This window comes from Cyrtonyx montezumae, unplaced genomic scaffold (genome assembly GCF_038088225.1).
Source record: "Cyrtonyx montezumae isolate F1298 unplaced genomic scaffold, pur_monq_1.0 scaffold_4, whole genome shotgun sequence".
NCBI classification, from domain to species: Eukaryota; Metazoa; Chordata; class Aves; order Galliformes; family Odontophoridae; genus Cyrtonyx; species Cyrtonyx montezumae.
Window position 1 is genome coordinate 25,582,393 of NW_027072045.1, and position 18,572 is coordinate 25,600,964.

Here is an 18,572-nt window from a genome sequence, read left to right on the forward strand (position 1 = left end):
CGGACCAGACCGGCTTCCCATGGGGACACAATTCCCGATGGCTTCTCTCCAGTCCCTACTCCAAACGCCCCTGCCAAACGCCTCGAGCTCAGCTCCCACACTTCTGCCTTCATCAACCACATTCTCTGTGTCTCAAACCCTTCCCAGCCATCCCACAGCTCTGCCAGTGTCTTTTTGTGCAACGCTCCACTCCTACTTTCCTACTCCAACTCTCCCTTCTTTTCCATCCTACTGTTAACTGCACGAAGATTTCCAGTCTCAGTGTCTTGCTTAACCAGATCCAGACTCTCCTCCCTCCCCAGCTTCTTGCCTCATTTTAGCATTTACGATTCCCGATTGCTGGCTTCCAAATCCTTTCCCAGTCTTCTCAGTTTACAAGCTCTATCCACCCTTCTCCATCAGTTTCCAGCTCCTCTCCCATTCTTCTGTGCTGACTCAGTGCCAGTTTCTTCCCTCACACTTCTTGCTCTCATCTGTGTCTGTCATTCATCCAGCCTTTACCCTATCTGCTTGCAAAACAGACTTTCTCCACCTTTTAAAAACAGTGTGGTTTATTCTGTGCTGCTGGGTGCCAGGAAAGAGAAAGATGAAGCTGCAGTTACGCGACACTGGACGGCCCAGCTCCAAGCAGCCATTACAGGAAAAGCCTGCCTTTGTCTGCAGCCCCTGCCCGAACCACGCTCAGCTACACGCTCTTGAAACAGCATGAGCTGTGCTATCAGGAAATACCTCCAGTGCTGAAGCACTCTCAGCGTTTCAAGAGAATTACTATATATTCTGCCTCAGAGATTGAAGCGATAATAAACCCGATATGGAAAAATAATAGATATATTTTAATTGAGATTTTAACTGTTAAAAATCAAAGCCACTTCACTGAATAAGTTCCGTGAGCTGGTTTTACTTTTCCCAACAGCTTTCAAAGCAGCCAAGTTTGGCAGTTGTTTGCCTTAAACAAGGAACAAATGACTTCCCTGCCAAAACTATGAGGCATGCTGCTCTGACTGCCACCCAAAGAACAGGTCACCTGGGACAGCTTTTTCCTTGGCTCAGTTCTTGTAACGGAGCAGCTCTGACTAACTGACCCCTCCTCAAACTGGCATGCTTCCTCCCAGGCATTCAGAACCAGATTTTAATGCTCTTCTCCAACCCCACTGTTTATCCCAGAAGAAGGGTTTTAACAGCAATAGATATGAGACGATGACTTTACCATCAGGGAATAAGGAAAAGGACGAATCCTAAAAATGGTGTAGAGGATGGCAGCAACCTTAACAGATGGGTTTGGATAAAGCAGGAGTGAAAACCTTGCTAAAGCCACAGGAAACAGGAAAAAGGTGAAATAGAGAGGGTAAAGAAAAAGCTAATGGAGGGGAGGAGAAAGGAAGAATGACGTGACTGGCTGACAGCAGCTAGTACTGCCAGGGAACTCCTCCTGAGTCACTGACATTTGTGCAGATGAAGGAGACTGGTCTGCAAGGATGCCACCCGTTGGTCTCATCTCTTCATCTATAACACTCCTGATCTGGTGCCCCTTCAAAGCATCCAAGCATCCATTTGATAAATTATGATTCTAAGTCAGTTCCTGGAATGATGGAATGGATCTAAGTGAGCTTTGTGGATGAAGCGTTGGCAGCTCCATCTACACAACCATTCTGACATTTGCTGGGGCTTTTCTCAACTACTGTCTCTGTACCTGTGTACACACAGACTTCTATAGATGTATTTTTATTGTTACTCTCGTGAAACACGATAAACAAGCTTGATTTTAGTTTTCTTTTCACAGAACCCTAATTTGATTCCACATCACCTCCCAGCTCAGTTTTGGCTGAAAATTTCATCAACAGACTATTATTAGTTCATGTTGTATCTGGTGACGTTAAGATAAAGACCAAAATACATAATACTAACCCACCAATTTACTATTTACACAATCTCAGGCGTTGCTTCTGCAGCACTTTTTCTCCATGGTCTGTAAGAATAGTCTTATTATCTAAGCAAATTTAAAACTACATAGAAGGAAGGACGAGCTTGTGGGGCTGGTTTTGTTTGCTTGTTTTTAAGTATCACAGCATCACTATTTTACTTACCATATTTCTCACCTTAGTTTACCAAAGAAAATTGACAGCAAGAAAATCTCAGCGCCATCCTTAAAATACCAGACTATTTGCTGCTCTCTTCCCAATCTTCATTTGTAACACAACCACTTAAGCATTTCTGCCCCAATGCTGCTTTGCTGTGGGACAGACTTTAGCCCACACCCTCAGAGGTTAACTTCTGCTTCCCACTGCTAGAAGTGCCTCTGTAGAGCCACCTGAGTTCTGCTGAAAGTTAATGAATACACTGCAAACGCACACAGTGCTTAAAGCATTATCACGACTGAGACAGAATAACTTATTCTCATTCATACCCACTTCCACGTAACTGGTATCTAGTGTAAAAATGACACGTGCTTGCTGCAGCCTTTCAATATTAGAACTCAGTTACAAAACTGTAATTAATTTGAAAGATGCTTTCCAATCGGGTCTGGGTCAACTTGGAAGTATTCATCTGTGACAGAACTGCGAAGAGGCAGGCACAAAATGAGGCAGGCACAAATCACTACCTGCTAAGTTCTCACACAACAGTAACACTAACAGTGCACATAACAGTTTTAGGCAGACTGAAGAGGGTGTGGTTGCCCTTCATACACTTCACAACCAGTGTTATAAAACATCTCCATTTCAGAATAATGATATTCAGCTAAGAGATCAAACAAGTTAGAAACAGTCTGAAAAAGTCATGCACAACTTCTCACAAAGTCTTGTTTTCTTCTTTTAACAAACACTTCCCAAAACACGGAGTTAGAAATATATACTCCATTACACCACAAATGCTATGGGAAGAGCCCCACACAAGGTAACGGCCTTAAGCTAGCTAACACAGAATAAAAAATAACACAGTTGCCCAAATAATTACCTTGCATAAAAATCTCCTGAACCTTTTGTTCCTTTACCCAGGTTTTTACTTCCTCATGTAACTGCGGGTTATCCCTGAGAACTGGGTTTAGACTGTCTACGTCGTCCTAAAGCAGAGATTAAAAGAAGAACCATATGTTATGTTTACTTGCAACATTTCTGTTTATTTTCCTAAATATATCTTAGGGTACAATGTTAAGTAGTTTGATGCCAATTTTACCAGTTCCCTACAATTTCCTGTGTTACCTTTAGAAAAAAAAGAAGAAAAAAAAACAGAACAACTTTGAAGTGCAACACAGCGCAAGAAGTTATTTCACAGGAGCACGGTATGTCAGGGCCTGCATGTGGCCAGACTTGTAAGCTATTAATAGGATCACACTTTCATAAATACTGTCTTACTACAAGCTAAAATTAGCCTATAAAGACTCCAGTGTTTACAGGTATGCGGAAAGAATTAAGCTGCAATTAAACGAATCAAAAAAATTTCCCTCATTTTTGCATATTTGTCAGATTTAATATGGACATATTGAGCATAAACACAGATAGAAAAAAAAACAACAAAGATAATGCATAAAAGATACCAGTACAGCAAGAGAAAGAAACACCATTACTGTTCCTCCATTGGGTAAGCTTTTGTTAACTAGACAATTTCGAATAAAGCACACTTTTCACTTCTGGAAAAGATCCTTTTCCACTTGAGTAAGACAAACTCTGGCAATTAAGTCCTATTTGGCAGCACAGTCTGTGTATCAAGGAAATACCAGGCCCACATCCATTTCCAATCCCTGAAAGCACAGCTTAAACCACCACTCATCTCCAGACCTTTTGTGTAACTACTTCTCTGTATTTCTGAGCAGATCTGCGATTGCTGCCTTTGAGGCTGTGGTACAGAAATAAAGCCGTGGTGCAGCTTGGCGCTCCTCGTGCAGAAGGCGGCCTTGGAAATCCGGGAGCTGCAGGAACACTCATTTGTGCTGAGAGAACTTCAGACAGCTGAAATCATCAGAGTGGTTCTCAACATACAAAATGTAAAATGCTTTATCAGTGCTGCTGCTGAGATCAAGTAATTTCTTTCCTTGATCTCCAACAAGTTCCTTGATGTTTCACAACTCATTAAGAAGAGCTCCAACCGCAGCATTCGAAGATACAAGCAACACTCAGAGAATCGTGCTCTGCTGCCAGGCCCTCGAGTGACACGAGCAATTTCTCTCTATTCATCTGAACGAGATTATCCCTGCCAACTCGCTGATCACAGGATGTCTATTTCAAATTCAAAACTCACTTCCTGACACTTGAACATGTGCCGTGCTCCATAATGCGCACAGCGACGCTTCAGCTATTAGGGAAAATTATTTCCATCTCTCCTTGTGCTTTTGAAAAGGATACAGCCACAGATCCGAAAGGAATGGTCGAGGTGATCTTTGTAACACAAGTCACGTGTAATGAAGAAGAAGCGATGGAGGTCGTGTTAGCTTCCTTTTCAGGTAAAATCACCAAGCAGACAAAAGCACTGCTGAAATTATCAGAGGTGCAGGGTGGGCCGTGCTAGAATTTATTCAGGGCTGGCAGAGTGGCAAGATGCTTCCTCTCCTGAGGCAATCAAAATGGCTATGATCTGCTCTACTTTCATTTGCAAATGCATCTCTGCATTGATCCCCTACCCGGAGATAACAGCTCTGAAAGGAGGGAACGATTTGGCAGGGAGCCCTAGTGACACTGCGGCTGTAGCCACACAGTGACCCCCTGGCCTGCTGCCCAGGCACTCTCCCACAGCAGCTGCAAGAGACGCCCATCCCCACAATTTCCTACAATCGCTGCAGTTGGAAAAGGCCTCTGAGGTCATCTAGTCCAAATGCCCACCTACCAACAATGCTTCTCATTAAACCACACTCCTCAGTACCACATGTCACCTCAGAGATCCACAAACATTAGGCCTCTACAATCAACAAGGCACTGCAACTCTGAAGTCAGGCTTGCTTACACACAGCTAACTCAGATCTTGTACATTTGAACTCCATCAGTCCCTTGAAGGGCACTGCTATCTTCTTTTTGAGACTATACACATTAGTTATCCACCCAGAAACTGGGCTTGTTACGCTAACATTATTTTAATTACATCTTTCTGCAAAGTTTATGATCTTTACTTGTTCTTGATGCATACAACATTTGATTAGCCCTGTTTCTGAACACAACACATGATACTGCTCTTTTTTCTCTTATATTTCACATTCTTCCATCTTTGCTTTCTCTGAACTTACCACTGAAGACACTGGTGATCCCGCTGACAACACATTTGAACCTGTTCTGTTCCACCTCCTAATCCGATACACAATGTACTGGCACCACTGACTGGTACTCTGACTGAGTGCATTGTCTGGACACCTAGAAAAGGAGACTGAGAATTTCACTTTGTGTTTCTTTCCTTGCTCTTGAAGAACTATGAGCTCAGTCAAAAATGAGCTAAAAAAAGCACAAGTGAGAGATGAAAAACCCATTATACAGACTGCATACAGGTAAGACTGGGATTATGTACAGGATATCAAAGAGAATCCAAGGTTCATAAACACATGCACGCACACAAAGTACGCATTTAACACATCATCAGCCACTGCACTAAAGTATTTTGCTTCTAGATGTGAACATGTTATACCTGCAGGTCAATGTGAATCAGGATGGCAGGACAAAATTGTAACTGACAAGTGGAGCTCAGTGTCAAGATACTTACAAAATGGTTCCTGAAGTATATAAAAAAAAAGTTGTTACCTACTTATATGTAAAAAACGTATATGCCATGATGGAAGCCTCTTCCATCATTAGTCTTAAATTTGAGTATCTAGAAATCAGGCAATTAATGGCATAATGTGTTAAAACTGAACGGTGATGGTCTTAACCCATCTGACTTATCACAAAACCAGGGTGACAAGCAGAAAGCTGGTTATCTGCAGGCTCTTCCCTGTCTTAGCTCTGAGGATGAGCAGATGACTGCAGCACCCAGTCTCTTTCCTTAACCTGTATGCATATTGTTCAAAAAAACCCAACTCTTGTCAATTGATACAAATGTTGGCAATTAAGGCCTTCAAGTTTTCCTTTCCTTCCTGGCTGAACTGGAAGGATTGCGAGAATAAGCCACAGAAGAATTAACTGCCCCACAGGGTTTTCCCTTAGCATGTTCCTCATTTGAAAGGAGTTTTACGCACAAAAATAAATACGGTTCCTCTCTCAAACCAGTTTTTCCACAAGCCTTGGAATACATCCTCCAAGAGGATGCTAATCCTGGTTTGAAACTCTTATGAAATGCAAATCAAATAAATGGGACTGCACTTTTCTTTTTTTAAACCTAACGTAGGATGCTCTTTATGTATGACATCCAGCAGCGGCCCCTGTCTCCAAAACGACTACAATGTAATAGCAGGAAGATGGCAAAGGGCTCACGGACCACAAAGGATTAGTCCAGCAGGAATAATCCTTCCTGCCCTTCTGGGAGCCAGGCACACCAAGTAATGTGACTACAAGTGTGCCAACCCATGCCGTGTTTTACAGGTCTCTGCTGCTATTTTTCTTTCATGTCAGACAGAGGAATTCACAGAGGAATTCACCTCCGGTGGAGCGGACTGTGCTTGATTATCCAAACAACACTTGAGTCTGATCTGTGTCTCCTAAGGTGGTATTCTGCAGACACAGGACTTCTACAAGTCCCAAGGAGGATCAAGAATGAACTTGTTCTGAGTATCCCATTTCTTCCTTCTGGTGTCTGGAAGCTCCAAACCACGCCACCAGGTTCAGATAGCATGCTGCTCCAGCCAGGCCCAACTCACCTCTGCCTCTTCCCAAGAAGCAGCAATCTTTGTTCAGAGAAGCGTTTTCAGAGAGCTTATTCAGACAAAACTAAGTTAATAATTCAGAGCCCTAGGTGAACAAGTGCAGACAGATCCCTTAAATGCTTCTAAATTCCTGTCAGTTGTGAATCAAACAGGAATTTCAAAGCGAGTATCCACAGAAAAAGAAGCTAAAATTCAAACGTACAAGTTTACTTCAATCCCTACCCACAGACAAAACACTGCATCACACACTGACAGGCACCCTTGGATGAACTGAACGTGCAGGCTGCCCAAAAAGCCACCCAAAGTGCCTTCTGAAAGGTTCAAATGACTGCAAGTTCCTCTTCCGTTTTGGTGAGTAGGGGATGTCTGTGGTGGGAACGCTCCCTCAGCTCTCTAACCTTCCAACAAGTCCCATGCTATCAAACCAACAAGTTTCCTCAGCATTTTAAAATGCACATTGAAGACATTCTTCATACATCAAGGGACAGAAACAAATTCATTGAATTGAAAGGTGAAAGCCCAGAGCACAACCCAAAAACTCAAGGAGTACGTTCAAGTGCAGCTTCCATCTCCACCTGCAATCACACTATGTGCATACTCCTCATGGAAAGGTATGCTGCTACGACCACCACCAGCTGTCAATGCTTCCTTTTCAGTGAAGAGGAGGAGAACCAGCTGTGGAAAAACTGTGGCTTTTGTCATTAAAAACAACCCTTAAACTGGTGCCTTGAAGACCAAGTCTCAACTCACACTGTACACTAAAAAGCTGCAAGTGTTTATTTGGGGAGATCTCCATTCTTGGCCACAGACTCCACATTTGGCTTTGATGCATAAAGGACATCACTTCAGCATCAGTAGGAACTCATTTCAACTAGCGTTTTACAGAGAACAACTAAGTAGATTTTGCAGTCCTCGCAGAGGTCAACACCACATTAGTCCTCACCATCTGTGGCTTAATTAACTATAGCTTCCTCTGGCTGCTTAGAGGTTTTCTGATGATTTAGGACACGAATTAAATGAAAACTAGTACATAACCAACCTGAGAGTCATGCTTACAACATTTACACAGAACAAGCTGCACATAAGAATAGGCATTTCATTAGTGCTTTAATGGCAGAAGGACTCATTTAAATTTTAACAGTGCAAGAGAAAAATTCAGAGCTCAAAGAGTCAGAAGCTTCCATTTCCTGACCATGCACATTTTACCCAGCAAAACTGCCTAATATTAAGATTTCCCTGTGTTTCTGACCATAATGCTTACCAACATTGATTTTGTACCTACTGCATCTTGAGAAATGCAGTTGTCTGCGAGTCTGTTAAGTACATTACTCCTTGGCTTCATCCATACCTGCACTGCTTCAGAACAAAGTGAAAGCTGCCTCAAAGAGTCATTTCACCACAAAGATGTCCAAAATCTATATTCATAAGATGAATGCATTTTTCCCTCAAGCTGCAAAATCCTTCTCATCTCATCAGTGAACACTTTGGGATCAGTTTCCAGTTCTTCCCCTTCTGCACCAAATGGCTTAAAAATTGCAAGGACTTCAACTGCAGCGAAATTCAATTGGAAATATTCTGAGAAACACAGTATAACACTGCCACAACAGCCTTCAGCAGCAGCAGAAAGTATTGGTTTTAAAACCTGGACTGCTGAGCATTTACACTAGCCCGCATTAATGTCATCTTTTTAGAAGAAAAACTTTTCCCATTAAATTTTTTTTTTTAAAGCCAGAGTGAAGACCTGGCTTCAAACATACCCACAACCATGCACTCATCATGAAACGGGTGCAAACTGTCTCCTTACTTCCATTCCTTGGTAACCGGCCTTCTTTTTTTTGCCCTCTTTCTCACTTATTGCATCACTTGACATAGATCTCATTTTATCACTGATCTGTAATCACCTTCCGGTCATTACAATCTTTTGTTCTTAACAAACCTTACATCTTAATAGGGTTTTGCCTGACAATGAGTTTAAAAAAGGAAAAAAGAAGTCTGGACAGGCAGGTTAACAGAGATCCTCACAGGACATGATCTATGAATCGGTAACTTTCCCCTGCCAAGCTGCAAGATGCAAAAGATGAGAATCCAAGTAAAATACAGGGAAAGCAGCAGCGACCAGCCCCTCGGGCAGCATCACCCAGAGCAGCCATTGCCAAGGCCAAGCAGACACACCAAATCCTTGCTAAGCAAAAATCAACTCAAATAAGACTAAAATTAATAGATCTTGAGTTGTTCCACATGTCTTCCTGCACCCATGCATATCCCCTTGGCATGTTCCTCTAAGAAGCTGTTTTCTGAGCTGCTTCCAAAGGCCGGCTGGCTGCCCCGCCGCTGTGCTGCTCCGCTCTGCTAGCCACAAACAGGCTACAGGAGTCTAACAACTTTTGGGGGAGACTGTATCTTCCCAGTTAACCTTAAATGGCTTTGTCTGTGCAAAGAGCAGAGGTTTAGGCGTGCAGGCGATGCGAGTGCTCTCTATGTAAACCCAACCCACACTTGACCTATTTTCTGGTGCTCCCAAGCACACGGTCACCACTTGCCTCGTGCAAGCCCAGATGCTGCTGGCTACTCATGAACCAGCATCACCAGGCTGGAGGGCACAGCCCCTAGCACAGGCACAGATCAAGCTAAGTGCTGCTGTGCAGCTTGCAGGGCAGAAACATGTCCCCATCCTACAAGTGGCTCTGAGTGCACCCTCAGCAGAGGGACAGACACTTACAAACCTCTGGACCACACATGTTTCTTCACAGTGTGTAATAGCACTACCTCTGAGTCAATGCTACAGGAAAAGGAGACAGATGAAAGCTAAAAATCTAGTCACTTTTCAACTGCTAGTTAACATCTGTAAGGAAAACCTATCAACTTTTTGCTCCTCACTCTTCCTTATGCCCAACACTTCTCCCCACACACCCTTCCTTCCTTCCTTGTTTCATCTGTTATTTAGAGTGATTATGAATTATAATTACCAGGTTTGAAAATCAGAGGGAGTATCTCCACTTTCTCCAAGTCATGACTTCAAGCTAGAGGTACTGTTGCACTGATTTATTCAATAGTGCAAAAATAATTCACACCGCTAACAGTATCTACCAACTTCTACTAAAAATATAAAAGATTATGCTATGAAAAATATATTACAATTAGGAATGTAATTTATAGCAGAAAAAACCTCGCTTACAGTCAAGTATTTTCTCTGATTTTAGCTCACGAATACAAAAACAAGCAGAGACATTTGGACTGCTGGAGGACTACCAATGTCTCCAGTGGAATGTGCCCATAGAAAACCTTGCTGCTTACAAGTCAGCTCATTACTCCATACCTGCAGGTGAGAATCCAGTAAAGACACAGAAGGAAGATGAGAGCAGCACGTGGAACAAGCATACAGCAGGGAAGCAAGCAGTCGTCAATACAGAAGCAAAAGCAACCCTCAGCCAGACAGATGCTGCCACAAACTTCAGAACTGCTCTGGTAACTGCTGCAGTAGGTTCTTCTTTGAAAAACGGAGATTAAAAAAAGATGACCCTTACACTCCTGGTTATGTCACCCTCTCAGAGCAGCTGGGATAAATGCTGTCATCGTAATCCCAATCTGAGTCCTGATCTGATTTGCAGATTAGGAAGGAAACAGAAGAACTATCTGGTTCAACTGCGTGAGACAGAAAGCGGAACCTCCTGATGTGACGTCTCTTTTCACACCTGACTCTATTAAATAGACTTCCCCAAACAAGCAGCTCATACCCCCAAGCTGGTGGCCTGTCAGCTTGCATTTAGAAAGCTATAGTAATAATTTGTACTGTTTACATTCCTCTTTACCTATAGATAAATGAAAACTCAAGTGAACAGCGCTTCATTCACCATGCCTCTTTTTCTCCATCACAGCCATATGCTTGCTTCTCCTCTGTTTTCCACAGAATCATGCTTCTTGTCCATCACTGCAGGCTCCACACATTATCACCGCCATCTCAGCAATACCCAGCTTACTGCTAATTTTGCACGTTCTCATCTCCTGAAGAGACATGGGGAATATCAGCCCAATCCCACAGCCAGTGACTGTGAAGTCATGTGGGGACACTGGACAAAGCCCTCGAGTCACCTGCTAAGCAACTCAATGCCACTACTGTAGTTATCTATGGGAAAAGAAGCCTCAAAGTGCAGACATTTCCCTGAAGCAAATAGCTAGCAGAGACAAATTAATGCTAACAAGGAGAGCAGCTAACTGAGCAGACCAAAGAAAAATCTTTCATACGTTGCTATTAAAATTTAAACACGGCTCCAACACCTTGTGAATCACAAACAGCTTTGAGGAGCTATCTAACTACTCTCCAAATAGTATAATATAAAGGACGAGCAATACAGATGGAGGTATCTCCAGGCAAAAAGAAAGTGTATTCCTATGATCATCAGCAGTCCAGAAAAATGGGCTACTCAAAAGGCAGTTCAACATACCCAGAAGTCAAGCCAGGAGCTCAGTTCTTGATTCAGGACAGATATTTTAAGGAAACGTGTCCTCCTGGCATCAGGGCTAGCAGAAATCACTTGTAGCAGCTTGAACTGGATGGAGGTGGAAAATACAGCACTTCCAGCACAGGTAACGACAGGGCAGATACGTCACCTCTTGTCTAAAGGTGATCTATCTACCAGCAAGTCTTTATCAGCTGCATTGCTCAGGAACACAGTATTCTCTGACAAAACTACTGATAACTACAAGTGTAATGTACTAAAAAGCAAAGGTATCTCAATTCAATCTGCAGAAGAAAACCATAAAACACCATCCAGCATATGGCAGACGGATGCCAGCTCCTGTCACCACCTCCCAAAACATCCACGTGAGTATCTCACTCCTGTGAACAACTCCCAGCTCGGCAGCAAATGACCAAGAATATCAGCAGCCATTCTGCAAACGTCCTCAATTTTTTGTTTATTTTTTAAACCAACCCCAACTTCTCCAGGAGCTCTGGGATCATGCGACTTCTGAACTCTCTGTAACTCACGAGGATTAGGGGCAGAATACAAAACATTCCCAATTAGAAAAAAGATCTTAACTATTTTTCTGGAAAGAAGGAAAGAATGTATCCAGTATGTTAAAAAAAACAAACCTTCAAAGCCAGCTACAACAAGCTTCGTGGGCTTCAGGGGATTTTTCTGCTCCACAAAACTTGCAATGCTAGCTATTTAAATCCACACAAATCCAAGAAAATCATAAATCTGCCTTTTCCTTTAAAGTAAAATTCATGGATCTCTGCATAAATGAGGTTCTCATCAGGTCAACTGCCATTCCTTACCTCCAATTTCTCACTGTACAACTTAAGGGAGGACCATGTTTTACTTTTTCCATGCAAAGCTGCTCCAAAATCCTGGAATTCCCTAATTCAAAGAGCGTACTAAGAAAAACTATAGATTCCTGTACTGTTCTGCAGCAGAGCATCAACAAAACAATGTCATATCAGGGCAAGGAGCAATAACAAACAAAACCATGAACGTTTCATCAGATTATCTATCAGGCTCATTATCAGGCCAAATTTAAGCTAAAACTTACATTCTTGTAAAAATCCACAGCAATACAATTTGAAGTTTCCTCCCTCCCTGACCAAAACGCGGGAGAGACTGCCCCTCCCTCCTCCACTTACATCCTATTCCTCCAGAGCTGCAGGATTCTCCTCATTCAAGTTTCAGGGCTCCCCAGGGTGCGAGGAATTCCCAGTCCCAGCAGGCAGCAACTATTTGGGGAAGCGCCAGTTGGTTATAAAAAGTGAAACCAACTTCTCTAAGCTGACTTCGTCTCTGCATTATGAAAACAGTGTTGGTCAAGATGTCATGTAAAAAAAATACCCATGAAAAAAACTTTCGTTGTTAATAAATCATACGTGCAGACTGGCAGCGCCTAAGGGCAGAGAACTGAGGACCAGGAGCCTCTCCTGCTCCTTAGGAGTATTTTCCATGGGCATTTACTGGTGAAAAAAAATAATCATCATTTGGAATCACATAGGATGTTCTTTACCCAGAAACACCGGGCAGATGCGTAAATCCAACCACACCAGGACTGCTTTTCAAAAGTACTTCCACAAAAGGCTCTGACCTTACCTCTTGTAGAGAGGAAAAAAAAATAAAATAAAATTTGTTCCATTTGTTCTGTTTCAAATTCCCACTCTTCACAGTATTAACTTCAATCCTTCCTACTGGTGCAGAATTCATGAGTCAAACCATTTAACTGACTGCAAATCTGGAAAAACTGTGGGACGGGTCTAACAGGTTTTGCTCCACTGTCAGAGGAAGCTGCAGGCTTAGGGATCCGAGGCCTAGCTCTGCTGCAGCTCCCTGGACCTGTGGCCCACCCAATGGGGCCCAGGCACCTCCTCAAGGTCCGAGGCCCTCCAGCCAGCACCACCTCAGCCCCTGGGCCTGCAGCCCTGCTTGCAAGGAGTGCTGCCTGCCAGCCCCCCTCACACCACTCATTTCCCCAAGTCCCACCAGACTCAGAGCAACGCCGCTCCTGGGTCAATCTTCACTAACATTTGGGGCAACAGGAGTGAAACAAAAAGCGTGACTAAACAAGCTTTCTTTTCCTTAAGAGATTAAGGCAAGATAGGTACAATTCCACTTATTTCGAGAATAAAGCTGGGTCAAGTCCTTGGAAATTCAACTCTTATATAAAGGGAGACACGAGGACAGGCCAAGGCATCGATGCACACCTCTTTCCATTCTGCAAATGGAGGACGTGACTCCCTGCCTCACTCCTCTCTCCTTACATCTACTGAGATGCAACTCCTCTGTACTGCACTTGTAGCAGGCGGTGAAGGCTGGCATGAGTCATCTGACCCACTTCTAGCTGGATGCAGCCTCTTGCTTTCCTTCACGTTGGGAACTTACGCTTAAACATAGACGTGTCACTAACAAGATGTTTAGATCATCGCTCCTTATGATGCTGCCAGAGAGGCCAGCTGGACTGACGATGGGTGGTCCAGACACCAGAGACATGGTAAGGAATAGAGGCAGCTTTTAAAGACGACGCCGAGAAGAGTTAAAGATGCAGAAAGTGGTGTGCTTCTGCCATCCGTGGAGGAAACAAAGCCAGGAGCTGAACACATGATGGTCACAGTCGCCAGCTGGTCAGCACCCAGAGATCCTGGGCTGCTTCTGTCAACCTCAAAGGGTGGGACAAACCCCAAAACTCCTGCCTGCCTGGTCAGTGGAGTGCAAGTTTATGGGAAAAGCATTTGAAGCTGCAGAAGCTATTTTTAAGCTTCAAGCCTGAAGTAGAAATCTGAAAGAAGTCTGTACTGTGTGATTATGGGCTGCTTAAATTACATACAGAAAAATATCTTATTTTACTCCCTGTTTCAACATGTTTAATTTTGTATTTTTTTTTTAAATAGGCGCATGTTATTACTACACAAGCCCTACTACACCACTGGCTTGTTTGTATGAGCAAGGTAATTAAGCCCAGAAGCATCCAAGCCCGAAATACCCAGTATCTGTCTGCAATAAATAGGAAAAGAAAGTACTGGAGTTGCACAACAGGCCCTTCTCATGCCTTACCTCACGGCACACAGAACTTGAATTTGTAATATATCTAATAGTATTTAGATCCTCAGTCTGACATTCTATTTCATGGTTAGCAGGCAAGATTATTATTATTACCAGTACAATCGTTAAGGAGTGTTAGACATCTGACCTGTCAACTCTCAAGCATGCAGCGCACACTCAAGAGAAGAGCAAAGTGCACACACCTATCATTTTGCATGTAATACCTCCCATGGGGGATTTCTCAGGGCCATATCTTTAGATCTGGAACCTTTGGTACAGAGGTAGACAGGCTGACCTTACCATTTTGAAATACCACAGCTATTGGCCTTATCTTAAAAAAAAAAAAAGACAACAAAAACAGTCTGACAGGAAAATATGAATTAGTAGTAGGCTGGACTGAAGAAAATTCCACCACAGAGAACTGAACTGTGCTCCTGATTCATTCTCTTGCTTGACTCATTTTGTTTTTACTTTTTCTTTGTTAAACCCATCATGCAGGGGACTTTCTGAAGATCATGTGCACACCCTTCCACTTCCTTCCTTCAGTGGTGAAATACCCTCTCGCAGGAAGTTTAATGATTATGAAGGAACTTAATTTGAATTCTCCGCACCATCTCAACTGTGCGCATTTGTTCCAGTGTTGTGCGCTCACGAATCCTCTGGAAACCATCTAGCTAAAACAGGCACAGACACACAAAACCCCCTACGATGAGGGAGTGCTTTAAGTCACACCACGGAGCAGCTGTGCTGGGAGGGCAGGGAGCCAGCAGAACCCCAGCACTATCTGCAAGCACACTCCTGCTCTGCCCAACCCAGGCAGAGCTGTAAAGCACTGAGCCTTGGACAAAGCATACTTTTTCCTGGTCTTTCCACGCAGGTGTTTTGGTATGGTAAAGTAAAACATTTTTTGCTGTTTTTCATTTGCTGTAGAGCTGGAGCCCAGCTTCAGTACAGAGAGCAGAAGTGCAGGCTCCAGCCCAGCGGTGCCTGGTACTGCCAGCTGCCACCCAGACCGAAACACCAGGGCCACGAGATCGCACACTGAGCTTTAATTCTTCTTATCCCCATCTACAGTCCTTCAAGAAAACTGCAGCGCTGAAATGAGGTAAGGCATCATCTGCCACATCACTTACCAAGTGTAATACAACTAACACACACATCAGTGGCCATAAAATGGTACTGCTAAGTTGTCATTATCATAAAATAGTTTTGCTTTTAGCTATTTGTGTCGGTTTGCTGCACTTTCACTTATCTTAACAACAACGCATATGTTTATTCTCAATCTACAGCAAACGCCACTGTAAAGCCCACAAACTGAGCTTTCACTTGGTGAGCAATCACAAAACACACATGGTGCACTGGCACTGCAAAACAGAGAAACATTGGGAACGTGTGGTCTTAAAACATGATATCCAAGTCCATTCCTTACAGATACTAGTTCAACAAAAAAATGCACGTTGCAAATTTTCTGTCCATCACTTCCTGCAAAGGAATATAATTTTCATTTAATTGCTACGCAAATTACAGCAGCAAACACATTTGCATCTGCTTTCTCCTCAGGATCCTCTTGCCACCGCCATAAAAAGAACGACATGACTAAATGGTCTGACCAGCCCGCGTTAATGAATGAGTCATTCTCAGTCACACACAAGTTTCGTGTAGACAATAATACCGTTTGTATCCTCTATGAAGCAACCCAGAGAAAAGCTGCCGGAAACAAGCTGTGGGTCGGTGTTTAGGGCACCACACGTGCAGAATCCAAGGAATTTTTATGGAGAAGGGCAGGATTCAAAGCACCACATGTGTATGGGAAAAAAAGAAACACCACAGAGCACTCAGACACAAAGAACAAATACTTGGTAAATAAAACACCGTGGAAGCGGGGAATCAAATGGAAAAAAGACCAGCATAGCACAGCTGCACAGCCTACTTTTAATAATGACATTCACCGAGCTTTTATGAAGGTCGCTGAATCTTGTAACGATTGAAACACGCTTATTTATGCAAGGAGCAGACATGGCATGGGAATCTGCGGTTCACGATTCCCCAGCGAGTCCTGCCGAAGTGTCTTTACTCTGATTCTGGAAGAACCACTTCTGGTAACGAGAGTAATTTAGTTCTTTGCCTACTCCAACTTTGTTTTTCCTGCCAAGGCTAAGAGTGTGCCAAGTGCGCTGTTTTCTTTGCCTTGAGCAGTTGTCACCTTCAAAGTGGACAGCCTCACCTTATTCATGAAGTCCTTTAGCCCAATAGTTATGCTAAACAGCCCTGTGTTTTGATGAGAACTAGTCTGAGCAGAACTCATACCAAACAGCTCGTCTGCTGCCCATTACTAATGTTACAAGTGCACGCAACGATGGGAAAAATTACTCAGTAGTTAAGAATTGTATCTGAAGTGAAATGGAGTCTTCCCACACAGATTCAAACTTTGTTTGCTTTGGCAGAAAGGTACTGGAATTTTAGGCACTAGCAGCAAAATGCAATAAAAAAAGCGTTTAGATCACCATGGTCTCTGGAGGACCTCGTACTGAAAACACACAGCCATGAGAGCTTAAACCAAAAACTGAATACATTTAGAGAGACTTATAGTTATCTCTGCAAAGAAGGGTTCCTCGGTTTTGTCCTCTGCTCAGAAACAAGTTAGCAGTGTTCCAAACCAAACAAGGGAGAAAAAGGCCATTTTTTGTGCTTCTGAGGAAAGCAGATTCTCACAGGAAGTTTACATGAGATTTATCGTGCATCTTGTTCTCATGGCAAAGAAAATGAGGGCCCCCCAATAAAATAAGGGGGTGGGAGGAAAGGGGGCAGGTAAAAGCCACCTTACATTCAGTGAGATTGGGCTAAAAAAGAGCAGCCCAATTGACAAAATTAACAGAAAATAGCAAGCAGAGTGAACAAATAGTTACGATCTTCATATTCAGGTGTATTTCACAAGAAATCAGTCACACAATAGTAACATTTAAACCTGTCTAGTGCACTGCCAATACTTAATTCAGTTAACACTCAAAAATGGTTTCTGTTCCCTTAAAGACAAACACTCAGTGAAGTTATCATCTGTACCATTCAACTGTTCTTAAACTTCAGGTTTTACCGTTCTGCAAGGAAGTGTCCCTATGAATGCAGTTTCCAAAACTTCTTGTAATCATTTAAAAAAAAATAATAACCTTTTCAGAATTCGTCGGCAAGGTCAGCGCTCTTTCACGTGCCTACAGACCCAATATCCAAGCAATATCCCGTTAAGGTGCAATTTTTGGATGCCTTTTTACTCACAAGGAACCTCCACCAACAAGCTTCTTGCAATGATACAGTGAAGAAAGAATGTAGATGTCTAATGTCCCCAGGCTACTTACGAGAAATGCCGATCAGCAGCCCCCCATCACAGGCTTTATCAGGCAGCTGCCTGCTCCAGAAGGGTGGAACAACCTCACCTTTCACACAGCAGCTGCCCTCTATGTGCCACGAAAGGCCAGGAGTTAAGAAGATTTAGCTTCTACCTGGAACTGTTTTTCACAAGCTACTGCATTCTCCTCGTTTCTGGTGAACAACTTTTGAAACTGAAATTGCTAATGCTGTTAATTATCCACAGAGGTGAGACTGAGTCAGCTGTTCACAAAGGATGTCTTCAAAAATGACGTTTTCTATTTGTATGCACTTTCCCAAATGGAAGTAGTTCTGGGTCTCATGCCATCAGTAAATAATCCCTGAAGAAGGACCTAAACTGAGTGTAGCATAGCTGCATTGCTGCCAGCCAAGCTTGGCAACAAGGCTATTTTACAAAAGGCAGCCCTTCCCTGAGACTCAATTTGTTTTGCTCAGCTCATCTTGCGAGAAATGATCCACTGCCAAAAGGAGATTGATTACTGTTACTGGAATGAACGTTATCAAAGACATGATCTTGACAGATTTCACGCAAAGGACAGACGCTAGCGCAAGTATGTGCTTTGTAAAATGAATCTGTGAGATTGCGGTTGGGCTCTGAGGGTGAATTTACACTTCATGGCTCAGCTGATTTAAGAGGCTGCTGCTGCCAAAGGAGGATATCCCACTGCGTTGCGTCATCCCGGCCCCCCCACACCAGCAGGCTGCAGTGCTCGCTGCACCCTCTGCTAATCCAGCTCAGACTGCTAGCACCACCCCCTTTCTGAGAGGCTGAACTGACCTAGCTAGTGTGGGTTTCTGACAGTGGGAAGTGTCCTTCTTCTCACCAAAGTCAAGCTGGCAGAGCAGCTCAAGCCGCAGCACCTCACTTCACCCTGAGGAGAGGCAGTGAGCTTCTCCAC

General features: G+C 43.3%; 1 protein-coding gene across 1 annotated transcript in view; it reads right to left on the reverse strand.

Moving 5' to 3' along the window:
* JMJD1C (jumonji domain containing 1C) overlaps nucleotides 1-18,572 on the reverse strand; it is a 142,580-nt gene that overhangs the window by 31,953 nt on the left and 92,055 nt on the right. Inside the window, exon 4 of the mRNA XM_065746835.1 lies at nucleotides 2,953-3,058. Coding sequence (XP_065602907.1) covers nucleotides 2,953-2,959 — 7 coding nt within the window. The 5' untranslated portion in view covers nucleotides 2,960-3,058. The remainder of the gene's footprint in view (nucleotides 1-2,952; nucleotides 3,059-18,572) is intronic.